This window comes from Peromyscus eremicus, chromosome 4 (assembly GCF_949786415.1).
Source record: "Peromyscus eremicus chromosome 4, PerEre_H2_v1, whole genome shotgun sequence".
NCBI classification, from domain to species: domain Eukaryota; kingdom Metazoa; phylum Chordata; class Mammalia; order Rodentia; family Cricetidae; genus Peromyscus; species Peromyscus eremicus.
In genome coordinates, this window is record NC_081419.1 from 76,537,294 (window position 1) to 76,562,402 (window position 25,109).

General features: G+C 46.0%; 1 protein-coding gene and 1 pseudogene across 1 annotated transcript; one reads left to right on the plus strand and one right to left on the minus strand.

Annotated features, from left to right (window-relative positions):
- The window catches only part of LOC131907824 (mitochondrial import receptor subunit TOM20 homolog), a 104,501-nt pseudogene extending 101,164 nt beyond the window's left edge, over positions 1-3,337 (minus strand).
- Positions 3,338-4,707: 1,370 nt separating this feature from the next.
- On the plus strand, positions 4,708-22,647 carry Commd9 (COMM domain containing 9). Its single transcript, XM_059259453.1, has 6 exons — positions 4,708-4,771; positions 15,366-15,491; positions 17,307-17,446; positions 19,725-19,759; positions 20,720-20,823; positions 21,924-22,647. The coding sequence occupies exons 1-6, from the start codon at positions 4,721-4,723 to the stop codon at positions 22,062-22,064; spliced, it is 597 nt and encodes a 198-aa protein (XP_059115436.1). The 5' UTR covers positions 4,708-4,720; the 3' UTR covers positions 22,065-22,647.
- Positions 22,648-25,109: the final 2,462 nt, after the last annotated feature.

Genomic DNA, 25,109 nt, shown 5'->3' on the forward strand with positions numbered 1-25,109 from the left:
CACCCTCTAAACACACCGGAGTCAGTGTTGAGGGACACTGACTCCTAGCCAGGAGGGAAGTGGAGCAATCCTCAAATTCACATAATGCTCCAATGAGAACTGAGTTCAAATCTGACTCCCTCATTTAAAAGTCATATGACACTAGGTGAAAGATTTCGCTTGTCTGTGCCTCTGTTTCCTTGTCTATTGGGGGTAATAAAGTATCTACTTGACTAAGTTATCATCTAGAATAGATGATGAAATAAATGCAAAACTCTTTAAAGCAGTATCCAACCAGGGCAAAGTCAGTACACAGACTTAGCATTACACTGCATGACCTCTCAAAGAGATGTTCTCAGTTTATCGGCAGCATGAGGAGTTCCTGGTGGAGAACAGATTCTTAAACCAGACTTCTTGGGTTTGAGTTATGCAATAATGGGAAACATGACTGTGTAAGTGTTTGGTGTTATCTCACTATTAGCACTGTGAGATAATAGAGTGATTTCTATATGTGCATACCGTAAGAGCTTAATAGTAACAACTACTATTTAGAAACGGTTACTTCAATAAACCTACATGCCCCTGAAGATTCTGGTCACTCAAAGGTCTCAGAGGCATCAGCTGTTTACTTGTTTGTTTGTTTGTTTGTTTGTTTGTTTACTCTCTTTTATACTGTTGGTAGGGGGCCTCAAGACTCTTCCAAGCTTCCATTCTTCCTAAACACTGTAACCTCCTGTTTACCACGTGAGACTTGGGAGCTTCTCTCCCACCCCCTTTTTGGGGCATATGCTTCAACTTGGAGAGAATGTTGTCATTGGGTAGAACATGCCATATACCGAGGCAAAACACCCTTGCACATAAAATGAAATGAATAAATCTTTAAAAATGTTTTTAAAAGGCATAGCTGCCTCTTATTATCAGCAGAGGATTGGATTCAGGACCTCTAGGGACACCAAGAATCTGAGAATGCACAAGGCCCTTCTTTTAAAAATGGTATAGCCTTTTTCAAAAAACTATGCATATCTTCCCACATACTTTAAGTCATCACTGGATTGCTCCCACTATCCAGTATGACACAAGGGTTCTGTAACTATTTATTGTTCTGTGCATGGGCAATGAAAACAAGGGCAAGGGAAACCGTCTGTGCCTGCTCAGGACAGATGAAATTTAAATGATAATTTTTAACCCAGCATTGGTTACATTCTCAGATGTGAAACCCATGGATACAGCAGACCCGGCTCTGCTTCCCTGCTGGGAGGCTGTCAAACTTGCCTACAGTTGCTTTTCTCTGTGTGTAAGTCAGAGGTGTCTCTCCAGTAAATAGGGTGTGTCCAACCCAGAGTCCCATCCTTGGACTACGCACTCAACCATTGCCTGTAGTGGCCCCTCCCTAGGCTCTCAGCCTCTCTCCAGGTTACCTGTCTGGTTCCTTCGTCCATGGTGGTTCCTACCTTGCACAGGAGAGGCGAGGTATCCTGTCCTGCCAGTCTCCTGAGATGGTGACCTTTTTGGCAGTCCAGATCTCTCTGGTCCTCACTCACCACTCACTGACCCTGAAGACTGATGGAAAGGGAAACAGAATATGAAAAAGTGCCCCCTCCTGGCAGGAAATCATTGTTTCGCCAATCTCAGCACCGATAAACAAGTGAGACATTGGAGAAAGGAGGACACACTGCTATTCAGGGCTATTGTCACAGCCTTGAACATGTACGAGAGAAACAAAGGGGGCCTGTGTACAAGTCCAGGGACAATGCTGCTGTGTTCCCAGCTGCTTCTTTGTCACTGCTGGGGACAGTGGATGAAAAAGGAGGCCATGGTGTGCTCTGAACTCAACTAATCTTAGCAACCGGGCCATTTAGGACATGGACAAGACACAGACACCTTCAGTCTGTCATTTCTATAATGGGAATCGGGAGACGCTACCCCAAGAGTGATCTATTGCTTCCCGGCATTTTCAATACATGCTAATCCCCAGTGTCTCTCTCCTCTTCCCTCTCCAGCTTTCAAAGGCCCAAGATGTTAGAGTCAAAAAAAAAAAAAAAAAAAGCTGTAGTAATCGTTTTATGATCTCCAATGCTTAGTTTTCACAAACACAAACAAGCTCTAGCCAGTATTCTGACTTACAGCATTCTGTGGCTTTCTTCCACACTTTGGCATCCCCAAATCTTTTGAAACTAGTCAGTGGCAGTTTTTAACCTAAGTAATTGTGGTGGTTAGTTTTCAGATGTCAACATGCTGCAGCCAATAAACCATCTGAGAAGGGAGGTCTCAATGGAGGAATTCCCTCACTTGGGTTAGCCTGGGTTAGCCTGTGTGCAGATTTCTGGGAGGTTGTCTTGGTTGTTAATTGAGATGGAAGATGTACTCTGAATGTGGGAAGCACCGTTTCATGGGCTGGGCACTGAAATGCATAAGGAAGATGAAGGGTAGCTGGGTGTGAGCAGCAAGCAAACAGAATAGGTGCATTTGTTTTTCTCTCGGCTCCTGGTGCATGAGGTGTAACCATGGTCTCAAGCTCCTGCTTCAACGATGGGCTGATACTTGGAACTGTAAGTCAAACCCTCTCTTCCTGTCTATTGCTTTCTGTCAGCATAATTGTAGCAGCAACAGAGATGAAACCAGGAGAGACGTGTTCTACTGCATTTACATCGTAATTGCATGTCCTAAGAAATAAATGAAACCCACGATAGTCTGATAACTTACAGTGTATCTATCAATTAAAGAGCTCTGTCAAGATGCACTTTCCATAGGAAATAAATAAAACAGAGAAGTGAATCTGTTCACAGCAAACATTCAGTTTGGTAGACTTCGGTGCAGGACAGTCTATAACAAGCACGTCTGCCCTTATTCCCACACAGCTGCTCAGCTTCCAAGTTTAGAATTTTTGGAAGCATTTTAATTGACATTTTATCGTGTTGATATCTGGCACACTCCACATCACTTCCAGCCAAGCGCTGAGCTCTTACAATTTGCTCACTAATGGTTAGAAGTTTGGTTAGTGGCATCTGGAAGACTGGTGGTGGCGGCGGCGGCGGCGACAGCTATGACCCTTGCAGCAGCTGCTGAGACTGCCCACACACTGCCGTGGCATGCCTCAGGCACTCCACGCCCTTGGCACATTCATCTTTCCCTGGTAACTCTTCACCTAGCTGTGTTTATTCAAGTTAAAAATGGCATCTTTAAAGTCAGGTGATAGGGAAAGCCTAGCTCCCTCCTGCACAGGTTTCTGTTTCTTTCTTAGCTCTGGAAGTCAGTTCTTGACATTGGAGTCACTCCCCATCTTGCAGTTGAAGTAGATGTAATACCCAGCAAAGAGAGCTCCGCACATGCCAGTGGAGGTGGCTGTTTTGGCCTCCATCTTTGCTCCGCTGGGATGTGAGCCTTCCCTAGCAGCTGGCAAGCAGTGGTTAGTGCCTTGGGGTGGAGGCTCACAGCCTGCAGCCACTTTGATTCAGGATATGGGAAGGCTGCCCTTAAAAATCTTACACAGTATTTCAAGGCCGGAAACCCTGGGGTGGCTCAGCTGAGTGGTTCTGCCTTGGACGTCTCAAGAGGTTTGAATTGGTCCCTGTCGTGTCACTACGACACAGTACTGGACAGGAGCAACTCAGAGGAGGAAGGCTCATTTTGGCTCGAGGTTTCAGAAGTTGTATCCAACGCGGCAGAGCATGGTGGCAGTGATATACAGGCAAGGTATATATACACGGTAGCCGACTAGACACCAAGCACACAGGCCAGGACCAGAAGTAGTATAGCTCTCAAAGGCCTGCCAATAGGGACATTTGCTAGCCAGGGTCCCAGTTCCTGAAGGTTCCACAACATTCAAAACAGCCCCCTAAGCTGGGGACCAAGTGGTCAAAGCGTGAGCCTGTCAGGTAGATTTCAACCCATAACAAGGTTGCAGTTAGCTGTTGGCCCGGCTACTGCTGCGTTCAGACTCTCTAGAGGTCGGAGGTTCTGCCTCCGAGGAAGGAGGCGGTTTGCAGGCCTCAGTTCCTCACTGCATGAGCCTCAACCCTGGGTTCCCAGAGCAAGAGATGCTCGCTAGGCAGAGTCCAGGGAGAGCATGGCCGAGACAAGCAGCGCTGAGATAGGTAATACTTTCATATGCCTTCCTGCTTTCTGACCCCTTTCCCAATCGCCTGTTCTTCAAACAGGAAAGTTACTAAGAACGCTAAATGATTTGGCCTCACTCTCTGGATAAGGCTAATTATAATGTCAAGCCCCTACTTCTCCATAAACAGAAAAACTATATGCCTAAGAGCACTGCGTTTTGTTTTTGTTTTTGTTTTTTTCAGGGTATACGGCAGGTGTGCATGCATACATGTGTGTGTGTGAATTCCAAGAATTCAAATAGGCACTGCTTCGTTTAAATCCAGATGGCACGTAGGCTGATCATTTCTGGGTGTCTATATTGCCAAGGTGCCTGCCAAGCCTGCAGATGTATTCCCCAAATCAGCCAGCCTATTCAGAAGGTCAAAGGCAACACCAGTTTCTCTGAATTAGAAAGTCCAGACAGTTGTTCCCTGGAAACCATCCTATACTCGAGTTTTCCCAGCATCTCAGCCCTCTGGTCCTTGAGTTTAGCCATCCTGGAATGAGACTTCCGGGTCTTCTGCACACCCTACTACTCTTACGCCATCCCCGCCTGCCACAGTAAAGAACTACACCTCCCAGCATGTCCCACGAGGTGTCATGTGGCACGCCCCGCTTGCTCCTACTGTCACGTGACTCCAGAAAGATGGCGGCCCTGACAGCGGAGCATTTCGCGGCCCTCCAGAGCCTGCTGAAGGTATCTTGCAGGGGTGGGGACGCGTGCGGCGGCTGCCTTAATCTCTGGGACTTTGTGCAAAGCAAGAATTGGGAATAAACAGGCCCTGGCTTGGGGCACTCCCGCCCACCCCACTCCCAGCCCTGCCAGTACTTCTCTGTGTGATCCTGAGAAAGTTGCTCAGCCTTTCTGAGCTTTTAAACAGGAGCAACAAAATTAATCACTCCCTGATATTACGGTGGAAGTTAAAAAATAGATAATCGATGTGAATGCACCCAAGAATTAGTGACTTCGAGTGGTTTTCCGGACTGGAGCACTGGGGTGGCAATCAGTTCCCCATTTCATCCAGGTCTCCGCCCGCTCTGTCAGAGAAATGTTGTCCCTCTCGTCGGCCCAGCCCTGGGTTGTGTGCGTTCTGTCCCACCGAGGTCCAGTTTTGGCCTGTGTGAGGGCTGAGACACTTTCCTGATCGTTTTTGGTAAGGTTGTAAGGTTGAAAGGGACATTCTTCTGGAGACCTCGTAAAGTTTGAATTACTCTGTGGAAGGGTAGGTTTGCCTTCCCTCCTAGAATTTATCACTAGCCGACATCGCGCATCTGTTTATAGTCTTTTCTGAGGAACATGGCTTTCTTTTTGTTTTCCTTTCTTCTTTAGTTGAAGGTCAGTAATGATACTCACGACACTATCATTATCAGCTCTCTCCAGTATACACCTCCGCAGTAAGCATACACCTCCGCAGTAAGCATTTGCTCGGTCCACTCCTGGAGGGTTTGACTTTGTTGTTCACAAGTGTATCCCAACAAGCAGAACAACACCTGGCACCTAGTATGTGCTGAAGAAATAGCTGTTAAGTGCATTAGAGTAACAGTTGTGACTGGAAACCTAGAGTTATGCCCAGCCTTTAACCTTCATTGTGGTCGACTTGAATCATTCCTTCTCCATGCCTGCTTATCTTGGGACATTTCATTTCCCTTGGTAAACTTAAAAAAATAGTATATGTCTTGTGATGGGAAAAACAAAACAAAAAAAAAAAAAAAAAAAAAAAGAAAAAAAAAATAGTATATGATGTAGATACTGAAAATGCAGAAATCATGAGGACATCATTTACTGACTACGTACTTGTAGCCGACACTAGATCACAAACTGAGACAGCAGTACCCCCAGAAGTCCCTCATTGCTGCTTACTTCCCAGTAGTGCATTGCTCCTGACACAGTTAATTTAATGTTGCGCATATGTGAACTTCACAAAAATGGAACACTTCAGCATATTCATTTTCACATCTGGCTCTCAGGCGTGATTGTGTAGCAGTAGTTCAGTCATTTTCCTTGCTATTTCTATTTTTTAAATTAAAATTTATTGTAAGTTAACTATAGAGTCACATGTTGTTGTAAGAAAAAATGCAGAGAGATGCCATTTACATTTTGTCAAGTGTCCCCTAATGGTGACTTCCTGAGAAGAATCTACAGAACAATATCACAGTTGGGGTGTTTACATTGATACTACAAGGCATTTCTATCAGTGTCAGAGCCCTGTGTTGGTGTCTTACAGCCATGCTGTCTTGCAGTTGGCTTCCAGACCTCCTTTACACTTCTATGTTCTTCTGTCATTGTTTTTCGTTTCAAGAACTTTTAAAAGTCTCACTGTAGATGATGTTTGTGGATTGGCTTTCCTCACTCAGCCTAATTCTCTAGAGCAGTGGTTCTCAACCTGTGGGTCTTGACCCCTTGGGGGGGTCACACATTAGATATCCTGGATATCAGATATTTATATTATGGTTTAGAAAAGTAGCAAAATTACAGTTATGACGTAGCGATGAAATAATTTTATGGCGGGGGTCACCGCCAACACGAAGAACTGTATTAAAGGGTCGCTGCATTAGGAAGGTGGAAAACCACGGCTCTAGAGAATCATATGAATCATGTGTGTCAACAGTTGCCTCCCTTTACTGCTTAGGTGTATTCTGTACTGTATTCTTTTTGTCAGCTCATTGGTCTATTGAAAGACATGTAGAGTATTTCCAGCGTTCGATATTGCAGATAAATTTGCTAGGTCATCTGGAAGGTGCATGGTTTAAAGACATCTCCAAACTTTTCCGGTGTGCCTGCACTACTTTACATTACACCCATACCAGCATCATCATTTGGGGTTATCTCTATATCCTATCTGAATCATTCTGATAAATGTGTCTTGGGTCTCAATGTGTATGTGGGGAGGGAGGGCATGCATATGTGTTTGCGTGTATGGTTGTGGGCGTGTACATGTGGTGGTCAGAGGACAACGTTGGGTGTCAGTCCTTGTCTTCAGTCTTCTTGGAGACAGGATCTTACTCATCAGTTACTGCAGCATACACCAGCCTCACTGCCCAGGAGCTTCTGGGAATTCTTCTATCATTTTCTGACAGGAGCCCTGGGTTTGCAGACATGTGTCCTACTTCAGCTTTTGTGTGTGTTTTGGGGATCCCAATTAGGTCATCAGGATGTGCAGCAACTGCTTTACCCACTAAGCCACCTCCCCAGCCCTGTACCTGTATCTGTCTTTTATATTTCACTCTGTGATCCATACTGAGCCAATTTTGTATAAAATGTGTGATACTTAGGTTGAGTGTGCTTTCTTAATGTCATATTGTTTCAGTTCCGTTTGTTAAAAAGACAAATTTTCCTATGCTGAATTACTTTTGCAATTCAAGAATCCTTTGGGCATATCTGTGTAGGTTTGTTTCAGGGTTCTCTGTTTCCTTGATCTATGAGCTCTTCCCTCTGAATATGCCCAGGCTTGATCGCTCTAACTCTATAATAAATCTTAAAATCAGACCAGTTCTTCCTACTTTATTCTTTTTTCTCAAAATTGCTTTGGCTGGGGAGATGGCTCAATCAGTCAATCATGTATTAGGCAAGCATGGGGATGTGAGTGTAATAGCGAGACCCCATGTGAAAAAGCCGACGTGATGGTGTGCACTTGTAATCCCAGTACTGGGGAGGTACAGACCGCTGGGGAAGGCTGGGCAGTCTGGGCTGTTTGGCTGGTCCAGACCAATGGTAAAACCTGTTTCAAGAAGCAAGGTGGATGGCGCCTAAGGAGCCACGGTGAGATTGTCTCTGCCTCTATATTCATGCACATGCCTGTGCACATGCATCTCCCAACACATTCACAGGCGCGCGCGCACACACACACACACACACACACACACACACACACATGCTTGCACATGTTGCTTTAGCTGTTCTAACTCCATTGCCATTCAATGTTGGGAAATATTTTAAACTGTGTTGCATTTTTTCCTACTGCTTTTGTTAACAATTCAAAGATGTGTTTGATTAAATAAAATTAACCTGTGAGCAGGAGTCTGCGTCAGCAAGTAGCTGACAGGAAGTGGTAAGGAGGAACCAAGTGTAGCAATGGTTTTTTAAGTGGGGGCTGAGAGGACACTGGGTATTTTGGAAGCCACCAGCAAAGGGAGAAAATTAGCTACCTGCTATTCAGCCTCTCTGAGGGAGCAGAATTCTACCTCAGACCTTGAATTGTAAATTCTTTAGATTTAGATAAAGTTTCTCTTAGTAACTCTGAAAGAGTCTGTGCCTGAGGGAACAGAATCCCTCCAGGCTGCAGCCCTTGCAGCGGAAGCTGTTGCTTTAGGGGAAGCCACTGTAGATAATAAAAAACAGTTAACATTTCAGCATATATTTTTAAATGTTGTTTGCTATATCTAAAATGAACTTGCTTAGATTTTGATAGGAATTGTTTTTAACTAATTAGGGGGAATTTGCCCTCCTTAAAATGTTGAATCTCCCAGTACATAAACTTGATCTGTCTCCATATTTATTTCATCTTTTCTGAGCTCTTTTGTCTGCAATGTGTAGTTGCAGCACAGAAGTTCTAGGATTCATCCTTTGACCAATTGCAAAGGACACTTTTTAAAATTATGTGCATATAACTTGACATGACTTCTCTCAGTGATAGAGTATGACCTGAGAGTTGTAAGATGAAAAAACCCTTTCTCCCAAGTTTTTGGCCCATGTTTTATCACAACAATAAAAGCAAACTAAGACAGTCTTCCTGGAGTACTGGGCTACAAAGCAGAATGAGCAGAAGATACACTCTCAAGGAAGAAAGGAGGGAGGGGAGGGAGGAAAGGGAGAGGGTGAAAAAGGCGGGAGTGGGGAGATGAGGAGCCAGAACATACTAGAATGCTCTTCCCAGAACTGTAGATAGGAGAAGATACCCAATAGTCCTGTGAAAATATTGACACACTAGTTAATAGTTAAGGCCAAAGCCAGGGCACTGAAGCTGGAGCACAGTCCTTGCTCATCATCACAGTAACCTTTGCTTTGTATTTTGAAAGTTGCCATTTTCTCTGAGAAACATCTGTCCATGATTCCGAGTTAAGATGATTCAATGTTTGATTGCTGACCTTACAACAGTGTGAAGGTAATAGCATTGGGTCAAACCATACCTTGGATTTAGATCATCTCCTGGCTTGCAGCATCTGGGGGAGATACTTGAAATGATAGGTGCCAGTTCCTCAGCACCCAGTGAGCTAGGCAGCATTCAGTGGAAACAAGAACACCATCCAGTATACCATCGCCAAACCACAACGTTCTGTAGGTTAAGGCGCACTACATGTATATTCTAATTAGGGTATTTTAAAGGTAAGGCTGATGCCATCCCATGCTAAGTCAAAGAATGTCTGTGTAGAAATAAAGCTGGCTTTTGTGTGTTGATTTTGTATGTCCAAACTTGTTGAATTCACTTATACTAGGTTTTGGTGATTTTGTGTATCCACATAGATCATGTTTATCAGCAGAGACTTTTAATTCTTCTATGTAGTCTGCATAGCCTTCAGTTCCTTGTCTTTCCTTATTTCTGGAACTCTCGGGGGTTTTTTCAGAACAATGGTGAGAGTAAACAGTCAAGGACAAGACACTGTTTCTGGGGATCGTGGAAGCACCGAGTGAAGATGTAAGGAGCAGATGAAGTCCTGAGTGAATGTGTATTATTGACAAGGACTCCAATGCCTCAAACTCCTGGGAACTGGCAAAACCTTCACTGGCTCAGGCTCAGGGACTTGCCAACGCCTTTGGTCTGTGTGCAGATGCTGACAGAGTGTTCTAAAGCATCCACTGCAGCTTCTTCCTGCCTATGGAGACTAGCTAACCCCTCTTGCCGTGCTGTAAGTGATGAACAGGCCAAGGGTCTATGTTGTTGCATAGTAGATAGTGCCACTCTATCAGAGTGAGTACAACCCACTCAGTCCCAGACTTTGTGTACACGTGTCTGTGTGACTCCTTTCTTCACTCCCTCATTACCCCAGTCAGGTTTCCAGAACCCAGCTGTGCTGGACATAGTAGAGGCTGTTAACTATAGCGTTTTTACAGAGTGCATGCACAGACACACATCATGGTTCAGGTGTGAAGATCAGAAGACAACTTGCTGTAGGTGGAAGTTTCTATCCCATCCCCCAATTCCCAAATAACTGACACAGAGACTCAGTATTAATTATAAATGCTCGGCCAATAGCTCAGACTTACTACTAACTAGCTCTTGCACCTTAAAATGACCCATTTCTACTTATCTGTATTGCCACATGGCTTGTGGCTTTACCTGTCCTCCAGCATGTCTCGCTCCCTCTGTGTCTCCTGGCGACTCCACTGACTCTGCCCTTCTTCCTCCCAGCATCATCAGTTTGGCTGTCCCGCCTGTACTTCCTGCCTGGCTACCGGCCAGTCACTTCTTCATTAACCAATGAGAGTAATATATATTCACAGTGTACAGAAGGATTATTCCACAGTAACTTGCAGTAGTTGGCTCTTTCCTACCACGTAGGTTCTGGGAAGCAAGCTCAGGTCCTCAGCTCATGCCTTTCTTGACCTGCCAAACCATCTCCTTAGTGGAGAGGGGTGTCTCTGTTTGTTTAAGTGAAAGATTGGTGTTTAATTTTATCAAACTTTTTTCTTGGTTTGTTTGAGATTGTGTGATTCCTCCTTCTTTGATCTGTTAAAAGTGTGAGTTGCATAGATTTTCAAATACTTAACCAGATTTATATCCCTGGAATAAATCCCATCTGGCCGTAGTGTATAATTCCTTTTATATATTGTTTATTTATTGCTCATTTCTATATGTTAATATTTTGCTAAGAATGTCTGTGTCAGTTTTTATGAGGGGATGAGGATCTGTAATTGTCTTTATTCCCTTCTTTCTTCTTCTCCCTTTTTTGAACTATCTGGTTTGAGTGTTAAAGTAATTTCACCAATAAAATGCATTGGAAACTGTCCCTCGGTTTCCTAAAAGAGATTTATAGAATTTTTAATCTTGAAGTGTTTGTTAGAATTCTCCAGTGAAGATGTATATGTTTAGAGATTTCTCTTTTGAGTTAATGCTGTGGATTCAATTTCCTGAGCAGTGACAGCTATTGTATATCTGTTTCACATGCAGGGCGTTGTGATGGGGTTTTTGAGTAATTGGTCCATTTGTGGAAGCTGTCAGGTCTGTGTGTGGCTTCCCTTATCCTTTCGATGTCTGGCTTGTCGTTCCTGCCAGCTCTTTGTTTCACCCACTTCCCCGTCCTCTTATTGGGGAGTGTCCCCCGGATGTCAATTAGAGTGATGGATGGTGCTGTTTAATTCCTCCCTCCTCTTCCGTAGCTGGCTGGTTGTCAGTTGCTGAGGGAGCGGTGTCGCCGTGCCTGTTCTCTTTGGGAAGTCACTGTTCTCCTTACACGTCTGTCACTTACTGCTTCGCAGTCCGCAGTCCTCTTGTTGGTTGTACTCACATTCTGGTGTCTTCTTAGTGGACAACATCTTACAGCGTTTTATAAGACTGTCCTGATAGTTTTCTGTTTGTGAAGTGTGCTTTACCTGTTACCAATGTGGCCATCCCTGCTTTCCATTGATTGATGTTTGAATAGCACTCTCTATTCATCCGTCCACTCTTAGCCTGCCCATATACTTGAAGGAGATCCGTGTATACAGCATTTAATATTTTTCATCCACTCTGCCCATTTTTCTATTTCAATTAGAATATTAGGTCACTTAGAGTTAATACAAATACCGCCATGCTAGGGCTTCAATCTGCTCTTGCTGGTTTTCTGCTCGTTCTTTAGTTTATTTTTCTTTTTTACATTTCTCCACTTTCCCATGGGTTATTTGAACATTCTAAAAAGAATTCTACTTTAGGGGCTGGGAAGATGGATAAATGGCTAAGAGTGCCTGCTGTGCACGCATGAGGACCAGAGTTTGAATCCCCAGCACTCAAAAAGCTATGCATGGCCACACAGCTACTTATGTAATCCCAGCACTGTAGAGATCTGGGATAAGAGGGTCTCTGGGATGTTTAGGCTGCCGGCCTAGTTCCAAGTTCAGTGTCTCAAGGGAATAAGAGGAGAGTGATGAAGCAGGACACTGGACATCCCCTCTCTGGTATACACACACACACACACACACACACACATACACACACACACACACACATACACATTTACACACGTGCACACATACTCATGCATGCACACACATGTGCCATGTATGCGTGTACATTTACACACAGAATTCTACATTATCTGGGGTTCTAAAATGCACTTTTAATAGAACCTTCTAGTCACACTGTGTGTATATAGTTGATCATAGTCTGTTGGTGTCATCATTTTACCAGCTAGGATGAAGTCTAATTATAACACATTTGTGTTAAATATTTCTTCTACATTACATTTCACCCTTCACCAAACAATGGTATAATTTTTCCTTAGCCTTCCAATATAATTTAGAAATTTTTTTTTTTTTTTACATCTTTGCTTGTTCTTTTCTGTCTTCATGTTCTAGGAAAATCTATAAAAGCCCTGACTGCTATGGTCAGAAGGTGGCAGAAAACTAAAGAAAAGTGTCCTGCACATTGTTGATGCTGATGGTGCCAGGATCAGGTTGTAAAGCTCACATACTGCTCTCATGGTTCTGTGTATCCCCAGGATGCAGGGAAGAGGCCAGGCTGTCTGAGGGGCGGGATGGCAGTGATGACCCACGGTAGTTTCAGTCAGGTCACAGTGGCCCCCCACACTTCACTCATTCCTTCTCTGTTGAAGAACTTGCTATAGCCAGTCTTCATGGCAGAGCTTCTGACAGATTATCTTGACAGATTATTTCATTCCTGAAGGACGTTTTGTTAGCGGAGGGTTCCAGGTCGACAGTATGTTCCATACCTGAGAAACAGTCTCTCTTGCCTCTCTGAGTTCTGACATGAAAGCTGTTGCCATTCTGGGTGTTTCTCACACTGCTTACAATTTTTTGTGTGTTTCATTTTTTGAAGTTTAATATCTGATGTGTCTTGGTGTGAGGTTTTTAAATTATGCTCTTTAGGGTTTACTTGGTTTCTTGAAATATTTACCATTAAGTCTGATTAAATTTGGAAAGTTTAATATGTTCTATTATTTCCTAAATGTTATCTATCTATATCATCTATTATTTATCCATCTATCATTTATCTGTTATACATCTATCTACCATCTATTATCTATCTGTCATCTATTATCATCCATCTATTATCTATCATCTATATTATCTGTCATCTATTTATCTATCTATCTATCTATCTATCTATCTATCTATATCTATCATCTATTTCCCCTTTCCTCTTTATCTCCTTGCATGACTTAATTGGTACACTTGTTAGATCTTTTGTGGAGCCCTGCAGACCACCAAGGCCTCATTGATTAGTTTCAGTCCATTCTTCCTCTATTCAGGCTGGGGAATTTCATATAAGGGGCTGTCCGCCGTCTATCAGTTCTTCACTGCTCCTTCGATGTTGCTGAGCTGCGTTTGTCCTCTGAGTGTTTGTTTGGGTTGTGTCTCTGGTATTTTTCATTTTGTTTGCATTCTATTATTGTTGCCTTCTGGTTTGGTTTGGTTTTGTTTTGTTTGCCAGTCTTTTTATTTGTTTCAGGCATGTTTTTAATTATTGGAATATTGCAATCATAGCTGCGTCAAAATCTTGGTCTGATCATTTTGACGTCTTCTGAGACTGTCCCATCAAGTAGCCCAAGGTGACATGCAACTTCTGATCTTATTTCCTCAGCCTTCTGTGACATCTGTTCCCTCCACCTTTTCATCCATCTTGAAAGCCTCCTGGTTTCTGGTCACATGGGTGATGTTTATTAGAGCCTGGACATGTTCCTGTAATGTTCTGAGACTGTGCGTAGTATTTAAATCTTGTTTTAGCTGGCTTTTCCCAACACTGCTAAGACAGAGAGGGACATCTTTTGTCAACTTGACACATGCACAAACTAGATAGAGTCACCTAGAAAGAGGGGATTCCATGGAGAACATGCCTCTACCAGACTGGCCTATAGACAAGGGCATTCCCTTGATCAATGATTGATGTGGGAGTGCCCAGCCCACTGAGAATGGTACTGGCCCTGGGCAGGGGGTCTTGAGAAAGCAGACTGAGCAAGCCATGAGGAACAAGCTGGTAAGCATTGCTTCTCCATGGGCAAGCAGACTAAGCAAGCCATGAGGAACAAGCTGGTAAGCATTGCTCCTTCCTCCATGGCCTTTGGTTAAAGTTTCTTCCTCCAGATTCTTGCCTTGGCTTTCCCCTGATTGTGGACTGTAACCTGTAAGTCCAAATTAACCCTTTCCTCCCTAAGTTGGTTTTGGTCAGTATCTTACAACAGCAAGAGAAATCTCATTAATCCTCTCCCTCTCTCTCTTCCTCTCCCTCTCCCTCTCCCTCCCCCCCCCCCCCCCGCCCCTCGAGATATAAATGGAATTTATTGGAATTATTTACAGGCTGCAGTCCGACAATGGCTAGCTGTGAATGGAAAGTCCAAGAATCCAGTAGGTGCTCAGTCCCACGAGGCTGGGTGTCCCAGCTGGTCTTCTGTATATGCTGGAGTCCTAAAGAAATAGGCTGCAATGCCTGTGAAGGAATGGATGTGCTAGCAAGGCTTTGGCAAGCAGGAGACGACAGAGCATTCCCTCCTTCTTCCATGGTCCTTATATAGATTCCCAGGAGAAGGTGTGGCCCAGATTAAAGGTGTGCCTTCCTGCCTCAAGATCCAGATCACAAGTGTGCCCTCCATTTCTGGACTGTAGTTCATTCCAGATGTAGTCAAGTTGACAACCAAGAGTAGCCGTCTCAGTCCACCCTAACAGATGCTGGGATTCCTTGCTGTAGCCTCACAGGGCTTGCTGCTCATGGCGAGGCTTCCTCTCAGCCATTGCCAGCCTGGGTGATGTGTGTTCACAGTTCTTTATGTGACCGTCGTTGGGGCTGAAGTAGCGTAGTTACTGTCTAAACATTTTCTGTCTTAGGAGGCTGCCACTCTAGGGTAAGGTCTGGGATCAGGCAAAGGGAAACCAAGAACTTCAGCACTGTGGCTTTCCCTGGGCCTCATCCTAGCAGGTCTGCCTTCTCCTCCGTCCAGAGTTATGTTTGTTTTCCCTGAGTGCCCAGGGGTGTTGGTTCTCAGCAGGAAGAATAGGGCAAGGGGCGTCCAGTCTACTTCTCCAGAAACAGAAGTGTCCTCTGATCTTCAGTGTTAAGACACTCTCAAAAGAATCATGAAAGAACCAACACAAACGTTTGCAGAGTCTAACTTGGTGGACTTTCCATCTGTAAATTAACTCCTAGGCCTCCTCGAAAGACGTTGTACGACAACTGTGTCAAGAAAGCTTTTCCAGTTCAGCCCTTGACTCAGCGAAACTCTTGGATAGTACATGTTCCAGCTTGTCTGTGACCCAGGAGGAGGCCGAGCAAGTAAGTGTGGTGAGAAGTGACCGGCCCCCGCCGGTCCTTATCACCTGTTGCCTCTTTCTTGACTTCCCAGGCAGCTGCATGCCCAAAGACATTTTCTCTTTGACACATTTGTTGACACTGTAGCGAGCCTGCGTAGTTTTTAAAAAATATTAATGAATTCAAAGGATTCTGTCTTTGAGCCTTTCCTTATGACGCATAAGTCCCCTTATGATAAATAACCAGAGTTCCTGGCCATTTTCATTTCAGGCTTATTACCTAGGCAGTGTGGATAAAAAAAAAAAAAAAAAAAAAAACGACCTTTTGTGATTTTCGTGCTCAGCATGTGACTTGCGGATGCTGATGAATGGTCGGCTGAGCAGCTGTGGGCAGACCTTGCAGAGATCTTTGAGCTGAGGCACCGAGGCCTGAGTGGCACTAGAGAGTACCCACTGCTGGGCTCAATCAGGCTCCCTCAGGGATGCTGTGCTCCCCACACCCCCTTCTTGTCTCTCCACCCCGTGACGCTTTCTGCTCAGGTCATATGATTTTCATGAGGCAGCTAAGAGGAAGCCAGAGTGACTCTTGCTAAGTTTACACAGCAGGGACCGTGTTGTCCATCCGGGGCAGATGTGCTTGACAGGACTGTCTTCGTCCAAATGATCCGGTTATTGTCACTTGCCTTTAGTCTAGAGTTTTATTCATGGAAATCAACCATAGGAAAGTAAAAAGCAGAAGAAAGATTGTAGACTTAGTTTGGATGACCTTAAAATAAACTGAAGCAAGGACTTGGGTACAGCTGGGTGATTCTAGGAAAACAGAGGAAGGAGTCAGGAGAAGATGGATGGAGACAAGCCCATCACAAAGCAGTTGACGAAGTGGTCACTGCTGTGGCATTAGCTCCCACCGTCACTGCTGGAAGCTTTGATTCTCTTTGCTTCTGGGTTTATAGTCATTTATAGTCAGACAACCTCCACGGTATTGGAGAAAGCCGCAAAGCAAAGAAACAGTCACCTCCAGAGAGCTTCCTTGGGTTCAGCTAAGCATCATTATATTCCTAAGTGAGCTCCAATCTACAGTTGGCTACAGCTCTACAAGGACTTCTGCTGAGAGGGCAGCTCCAGGATAGAGCGCTGGGCCGCTGGGCAGAAGCCCTGCATTTGCTGGGCAGTGTCTACAAGGGTGTAAGTGGGAACACGTAGCAAGGCGTGTCCAAGACTCCTCTTTCACAGAGGGAATCACACCACTGGCCAGGAACTGCTTTGCTTTGATCTTCCAGGTGACAGCTAAGGGTAAGGACATACGATGCCTTCCACTCCAGGGGAATCGATGTCTTCTCTAACAACTCAATAAGCACAGGTTCCGATTCTTGCAAAAAGGGTGCAGCCTCACTCATGGAAGTATGGCCTAGTGTTTACACAACCCTCTTAGTCCTGAGGCATTGGGCCAATGCAGGGTTGCCTAGTAACTCAGCTGGCTTTGCACTTCTCTCAGGTTACCAGGGAAACAGCATCACAAAGTTAAGTGAAGGTCAGATTCTTCCACGGAAGGCAAAAAGATATATTTTCCCTCTGCCCACAGCTAACAAGTTTCTGACAAGCTGATGGCTTCCTAGGTCAGGTAGCTGCGTCTGTCTTTTAGAAGGGCCAGTGGACTAGCAAAGTCAGCTGGGGTGTCAGCGTGTGCTGCAGAGGCCCCACGCTTGAGATAACCCACGCACGTGACTGTGGTGCTGTGCCCACGGGCGAGTGTACTGAGCTCCACCCCTGCCCCTCCGTGTGTGCCTGTACCCTCCTGCCTCTGCCCTGCAGCTACAGGGGTGCCCTCTTTGTCCTGCAGCTGCTCCAGGCTCTGCACTGCTTCACCAGGCTGGTGGCATTCCGTGACCTGTCCTCGGCAGAAGCGATTCTGGCTCTCTTTCCGGAAAACTTCCACCAAAACCTCAAAAACCTGCTGACAAAAATCGTCCTGGAGCACATGTAAGTGTGTTCCTGAGAGTCCCTTCTAACTTGCATGTTTCTTGTTATCACTGTTCTTGTATTATTCATGTTCTTGTCATTACCGTTAGTATATTATATATATTATTATAGACACAAAGCCTAAAATAATGTAAACGTGTGGGTGAAAATGCAGACAGATAAATGACGGAAGAAAATAAGATGCTTGTAACCCACACCCAGAGGTTAGCTGCATCCATTTCTTAAGGAAAGCCATTTATTTGTTTACTTACTTCTGTTATTTGAGGAAGGGGCTAATGTAGCTTAGGCCGGCCTTGAACTCCCTTTGTGGCCAAGGATGACATTGAACTTGTGTTCCTTCTACATCCACCTCCCAAGTGCTGGGCTTATAGGCTTGTGCTACCACTCCTAGGTTGAAGGTGAGACCCTGGCTGCTGTTTCTCGTGGTGATATATTGTGTACCCTATCAAAGCTTGCCTGAAGATCAGAGGACAGAGCCAGCCACTAGATTAGACACAGAGGCCCGACAGTGGTGGCACACACCCTTAATCCTATCACTCTGGAGGCAGAGATCCATCTGGATCTCTGTGAGTTCAAGGCCACACTGGAAACAGAGCCAGACAGTGGTGGCACACAGCTTTAATCCCAGTACTGATTTAATCCCAGGAAGTGACGGCAGGGCGGAGAAAGGTATATAAGGCGTGAGGAGACAGGAACTAAGGCAGTTCAGCGAGACCCTTTCAGGTGAGGACTCAGAGGCTTTTAGTCTGAGGAAACAGGATCAGCTGAGGAGTTGGTGAGGTGAGGTTGGCTGTGGCTTGCTCTGCTTTTCTGGTCTTTCAGCTTTCACCCAAATATCTGGCTCTGAGTTTTTTATTAGAAGAGCATCTAAGATTTGAACAACAGTATCTTTTAGTGTATATATGGAGAAGCTGATCTTATGGTTTGATTTTTAACGAACAGGATTTTGCCATTTTATAGCTTGCTTATTTTTAGCAAACAGTGTTAATATTGATGACACTTCTGTAAATGTTTACCCTTAGGGTCTTTTTTAATAGTTAAATGTAAAATATATTCTAGCACATGGAGGAATTTGGTATAATTTTTAACAATTCTTTAAGGTTAGCCATTTAAGGTATTGGCAGTTTCTCCCAAAGACTATTTGCAATAGAAACTTGGTTATGTATTCAGTTTTTCACTTACTGGCTTAAAAGCCTTGCACATAGCGGGACATACTGGGCTTTGCCTTACATTGTCAAGCTGGCTACCAAAAACATTGTTCCAACCCCACCCCTTTTTTTGAGACTAGGTTTCCTTGTGTAGCCCAGGTTAGCCTTGCATGTGGAGTCTGTTGTTTGTGCTGCTGGGATTAGAGGCATGCACCCAAAGCCTGGCCTCTCCCAGCACTGAGACGATTTCTCCTTACTTTTCTTTCCCCAGTTCTGTGAAAGGGAAATGGTACCTCATTTTAGCTTCGAAGTTTTTGAAATTAGAGATGTTGGTTGTCTTTTTCCTGTGTTTATTGGTCATTTTTAATTTCTCTTATGAATTGTCTATATTTTCTAAGCTGGGAAGATGCTTTTCAACACGAATCTTAAATAGAAATGATTGTTGTTTAGCCGAAAGCTTTAAGGAGTCTAGCAGCGGTAATTGGCAATGGCTGTTTCCCAGGGCTTTGTTGCCGAGTTAGAACTCTCACGTGTGAGCACTTTCTGTTCTGTCTGCCGGGCACCTCACTCTGGTGCCGCTTGCTCTAGCATCGTGAGGCGTGTGTGGTGTGTTTTACATAAGATGCAGTAGTTGCTCAGGGAGGGAGAGTACATTGACCTGTTCTGTTTTGTCTTTGAGACCAGTGGCACAATAAGACTGTGTGTGACACAGTAAGCATTCTATACTGTCTTATTACATGTATTTATTTGGAGGGCTGTGGGGCATGCCATGGTGCCACGGGGTCAGAGGGCGGCTTGCAGGGGTCAGAGGGCGGCTTGCAGGACTTAGTCCTCTCTTCGACCAGATGGGTCCCACAGATTGAACTCCGGTCCTCCGTTAGGGCTGCAAGTGTGTTTACCTTCTGCCTTTTATGTTTTTGTGTTCTGTTTTGTTTTTCCTGAGCTATGAAAACTCTCAGCACTGGGGCCTTGCCCTCACTGAGCTTTGCAAAACAATGACAAGCTGCCTTCGGTGGAGGGGTTTTTGAAGCCCTTTCTGGGTGAGCGGCCACAAGCCGGGTCCTCGTTATCAGAAAGCTTTCTTTCATTGCGTTTCCACTGTTTCTTCCTCATCTCTCCCCTTCAAACAGATCGACTTGGAGAACTGAAGCCCAAGCAAACCAGAGTGAGTACAGAACCACCACCACCACCACCCCGCCTTCCCCTGCTCTCCCCTGCTCTCCCCTGCCCTCCCCTGCCCTCCCCTGCCTCCCCCTGCCCCTGCTCCTCAGTGCCAGCTCTGAGTCCCCCAACCAAGAACTTAACCACAGACCAAAGAGAACTATTCTAGCCCCAAACCACACTCTGTGATGTGCCTTTTAAATTTCCCTCTTGATGATGACGATGGTGATGGTGATGATGATGATGATGATGATGGTGATGGTGATGATGATGGTGATGATGGTGATGATGATGATGGAAGGAAGTTGCTAAAAAATATAGAAATTCCTAAGCAGAAAGTGAAGTACTTAAAGTATGTGTCAGTTAAGACAAGAAAATAAAGAGGGGAGCAAAGCGGGCTAGTAGGAAGGAGGAGAAGGAAGGAAGTGGGAATAGGGTGTGATGTGCTCAACATAGATGCACGTGACAGTGACCTTGTGGAACACAGTCCCGTGTGCAATGAGTATAAACAGTGAGAATTGTGTATGTATTGTCAAGGTTAGGAAGAGCGCGCTGCCGTGTGACCGCGCTTGCACTTGGGTTAAGTCAGTCCCACAGCTGGAGCTGTCTGCACTGACTCATCCAGCACCCCCAGTCCCCTGCAGTCCAGGCTTCTAGAGGAGGGGTTAGGCAAGTGTGGGGCTTGCATTTGAACGAAAGCCATTTCATCTATAAACCAAGTCTCTAGCACTGCCACTGAAGTTGACCTTTCTCTGTGACTCAGGCCATGGCCGCATCTCTGCCGTGTGTCACTCACTTGTCATTCTCTCCCGTCATCTAGAGTGTGGGTGTGGGTGTTTGCAGATGCACCCACTGGGAGTCAGTGCTAAGGACAGGTGGCACCAGGCCTTACAGCCCCCTGTTATTGAATAAAAGCTCAGGAGAGACAGGTTGTATAACCCCTGACCAAAACTGTCCCCTCCAGTCTCTCTGCCACGCCTGCTGGACCTGGACTGGAGAGTGGACATCAAAACCTCCTCAGACAGCATCAGCCGCATGGCCGTCCCCACCTGCCTGCTCCAGATGAAGGTATGCCCACTGTCAAGCTCCTCAGAAGGGAAGAGGGAGTGATAGTGAGATGCTTGTTCACAGATTATACCTGCAGGCCCATGTTGACTTAACGTGGTCATAATGAAATAGTAAAAGCAGGGGTTTCAGAATGACAGGTGCAGGGCATTGTGTTTCTTCAGTGATGTGCTGATGTCTGAAGGTGTCTGGCTTTAACAGCAGGGCTATGCATGTAGATGTCAGCGAGCCCTCTGGATCTGTCAGGAAGCCTCTCACCAGCTTCCTGTCCAATAGAATTGGGCCGGCACTGTTGCAGTACAGCCCAAGCTTCTGTTGGCGGTTGATCGGTCAGTATTTCATTTTCCTGTTTGCGTGTCCTGTCTCGTTATCTCCATCTTATTATTCTTTTCTGGAACCCTGCAAAGACACATACCCATTTTGTAGGGTTTGTGTACTTGAAGTTAGAAGAGTGTCACCCCACTTTACCAGACCCCCAGAAATTCAACATCTGTAGAGGATGAGGAAGTGTCTTTAACAGGCCCCTTTCAAAGTATAGTAACATTTGGGGCCGGCCATGGGGGAAGCTGGCAGTGGTGGTGCACCCCTTTAATCCCAGCACTGGGGAGGCAGAGACAGGAGGATCTCTGTGAGTCTAAGGCCAGCCTGGTCTACAGAGTGAGTTCCAGGACAGCCAAGGCTACACAGTGAAACCCTGCCTCAAAAAACCAACCCCTACCCCAAACATATAGTGACATTTCATGTCCTCCTTAAGATCAAATGCGTGTATCTGGAACTTTCTTTTCCGTGTCCAGTTGTTAATGCGTGCCATAGAGACCGTTGTTATGGTGCAGTGTAGACGGTCGGGTTTCCTCACTTGAGTGCTAAGACCCAGTATCAGAGGTGAGTGAGCCTTCACTCACCCGTAGTGTGGGAAAGGAAAGTGACCTAGGCCTTTTGGGCATCTCCTTCATGGCCAGCTGCTGAAGTGGAAGGATTTAGCGTTTTCTGCTGCACTCAATAGCAACCCTCTCTTCAGGAACCAACAGAACCGAGTAGGGCTCACTTTCAGGGAGAAAGAAAGACAGGCAGCTTTGACTTTCGGGACCATGTTCTTCTTGCAGATCCAAGAAGACCCTAGTCTGTGTGGAGACAAACCCTCCATCTCGGCTGTGACCATGGAACTGAGCAAAGAAACGCTGGATACCATGTTAGATGGTCTGGGCCGAATCCGAGACCAGCTTTCCGCTGTAGCCAACAAATAGGCCAACCAGCTCCTGACCTGGGACTGTGCGGCTCTCAGCACACGGGCTGGCGGGGAGATGGCGGGGTGGAGGGCTGCTGCTCTTCGGGAGGCACAGTGGAGGGAAGGAAGCAGCTGAGCTCATGCCTTCCTTTCCCTTGCTCAGTTTGTGTCTCTTCCTGGTGATGAGCAGGAGGAGCCTCCTCCTCTGAGAAGGCCCCGTGTGGAGCTGAGTTACTGCCATGGCTGTGTGAGGGAACATGTTCTTTCTATCAGCTGCCTGTGTGTGCTGCTGTGGAAAACTTGGGCCCAAACTGTGGAGCTTGCCTAATGAGCTGCCCTCCAGCTCTAGCTCAGAGGAGTTCATTTCCAGCCCTGGGACACATGGAGGGAATCGGGTGATGCCAGCAGCGCCTGCTCGCCCGTCAGAGAGGCCGGCAGACATACCAGAGTGCATGCGGCACCACAGCGAGACCCCTCAGCGCCTTCCCTGAGCCGCAGCCCCGCTGGGCCGCAGCTCCAGCTCAGAAAAGTGAAACCTGCTATTTGCCATTGCTCCTGGGCAAGAAAGTGGAAAGCATTGGAAATAAATAACAGTTTTATGATTCTGGTCATGATTCTTTTTACTTGAGTTGATGTCTTCAGCCCTTGCTACCTCTCATCTGGATAAATGACCTTAACTTCTTAATTCCAAGCTAAGCTCACAACTGCGTGGTGGGAGCTAATGCACGGTTAATGAACCCCACCACTCTCCTGCTGTTGTCTATCATGAAAAACAAAGAAAACAGAAAAGAAACGGGGCTAACAGTCAGGAGAGGCACTCCTCAGAGTTTAGTCATGTGAGAACAGTTCTCTCGTGTGCCTCACGTGCCATAGGACCCCGTGTCTGGAAACCTTTGCTCCTTTAACAATGTCCACAGTAGCACATGCAGCCTTGTTGGGGTGTGTGTGTGTTGGGGTGGGTGTTGCAGGGAGGAGGTAGTATGTGTGTGTGTGTGTGTGTGTGTGTGTGTGTGTGTGTGTGTGTATGCGTGCATGTTGTGTGTGTTGTGTGTGTATGTGTTTTGGGGCAGGGGTGTGTGTGTGTGTGTGTGTGTGCGTGTGCGTGCGTGCGTGCATGCATGCATGCATGTGGTGTGTGTTGTGTGTGTGTATGTGTTTGGGGGCAGGTGTTCCAGGGAGGAGGTAGCACCGCTGGTGAAGAATATAGGTTTGGCAGTTAGGCGACAGGCTGGGAAGACAGCCCTGCTTCTTGATGGTGATGTGCTTGACCTCTAAGGATCAATTCCTCCCCACCCCTGCTTCCCTTTTTTAATTAAGTAGACACATAATTGTATCTTCCTTATAAGAGTGTGTAGATTAAATAGTCTAGCACACCTGAAAGCACTCAGCCCTGGGACAGCTAATCGGCCCAAGCACGTTAGCTCTGACTATTAATAGAGAGCAGTGGGAAGCTCTGGGTGTCCACTGCATTGTCTAACCAACGGGGTTGGTGTGAGGATGAATGCTGTTCTCCTCCCTTTATGGATGAGACAGCCAGCTCATGGAGGTTCAGTCACCTGCTGGCAAATGGCCTCATTAGGATGTGGGGCCAGATTTCTCTAGCTTTCTCCCTGAGACACAGGACTCTGCAAGGGACATGAAGTTCTTTAACTGGCTTGGTTTGGAAAATCCGAATCTGAAGATAAGAAATCTAACCTCTGGCCTCCCAGTGAAATCCTGGGAAGTCAAGACAACCCTCTGAGCTGCTCATGCTGAGCAACCTGATCTCAAAAAATATTTTTACGAATTCTTTGAGAATTCCGTACATCTTGACCATATTTACCACCACCCCTTTCCCACTAACTCCTCCCAGACCCGCCCCCACCTCTCCATCCCCTCCCAACTTGTGTCCTCATTTTTGTTTTTTCCAGTTAAGTCCAGTCTGGGCTGTCTACACACTCATGGGTTCCAGCCATCTCCTGGTGGATGATTGACTTACAGGGGCCACACCCTTAGAATGGACTCTTCTTCTCCCAGAAGCCCTAGATTGTCGGTATCTCCGGCTAGGAGTGAGATTGTGCTCCCCTCCCCGTCTATTCTGGCATGCTGACTGGCTTGATCTTGTGCAGGTCTTACCCTGGCAACCACAGCTGCTCTGTGTTCTTCGGTACAGGGTTCTGTCATATCCAGAAAACACCTCGAGTCTGCTCCTCTCTGACCTCAGGCCCTTATGCTCTTTCTGTCCACTCTTCTGCAACTGCCCCTGAGCCTTGAGGGGAAGTAGGACACAGATGTCCTGTTTGTGGCTGAGAACTCCACAAACACACTCTGTACTTGGGCCACTTGTGAATTTCTGTGCTCACTACTGTCTGCCGCACAAAGGAACTCCTCTAACGAGGTCAGAGAGCTCTGCTAAGCTGTGGGTGTGGAGATACAAAGTAGGGGCAGTAGCCTGTCCTTAAGACGGCCACACCCATGGAGAGCCTGTGGACCCTGTCTGCAGAAAAGGACTGTTTCATGTTTTGCATGCCATGGCCAGTCATGGACCTCAGACCCCAGCCCACTACTTAAGGTTGACAGCTGCTGCTCTCATGTAGGAGTCAGCCTTGATAGGAATGCACCCCATTTTCCTTCCAGCTCCTGTGATCTACGGAGACCTCACATCCCATCTTCTCAGTCTCCCATTAACCATCGTCATTCGTAAAGAACTTATACAAGGAGTGCTGTCTGTGTGTCTGGGAAGTTGGATACAATGACACTTATGGTGTGGGGTCACACGAGCTTACCTGGGAAAGTCAGCCCATGTTTGGTGCCCTTGCATAATCTACTTTTCTACGGGACTTGGGTTTTTTTTGTTGTTGTTTTGTTGTTTGTTTTTAGCAAGGATAGACTATTTACAGGTACCATATTTCTGGTCGGGTCAACAGGATTTCAGAAGAACCTCTCACTTCCCCATTGATCTTGAAGGAGGTTCTTCACTGGGTGAGGTATGGTTTCCTGGTCCCTCTCTGTATGAGGAGCAGCTCTGTGTAAGTAAGCCCCTTTCCCTAGGGTGCAGGAAGATTTGATGTGCAGACTCTGTCCG

Coding starts and splice junctions, on each gene's coding strand:
- Commd9 (XM_059259453.1), top strand. CDS start 4,721: ATGGCGGCCCTGACAGCGGAGCATTTCGCGGCCCTCCAGAGCCTGCTG. Junction 4,772..15,365: donor CCCTCCAGAGCCTGCTGAAG/GTATCTTGCAGG, acceptor ATTAACTCCTAG/GCCTCCTCGAAAGACGTTGT. Junction 19,760..20,719: donor TGAAGCCCAAGCAAACCAGA/GTGAGTACAGAA, acceptor TGTCCCCTCCAG/TCTCTCTGCCACGCCTGCTG.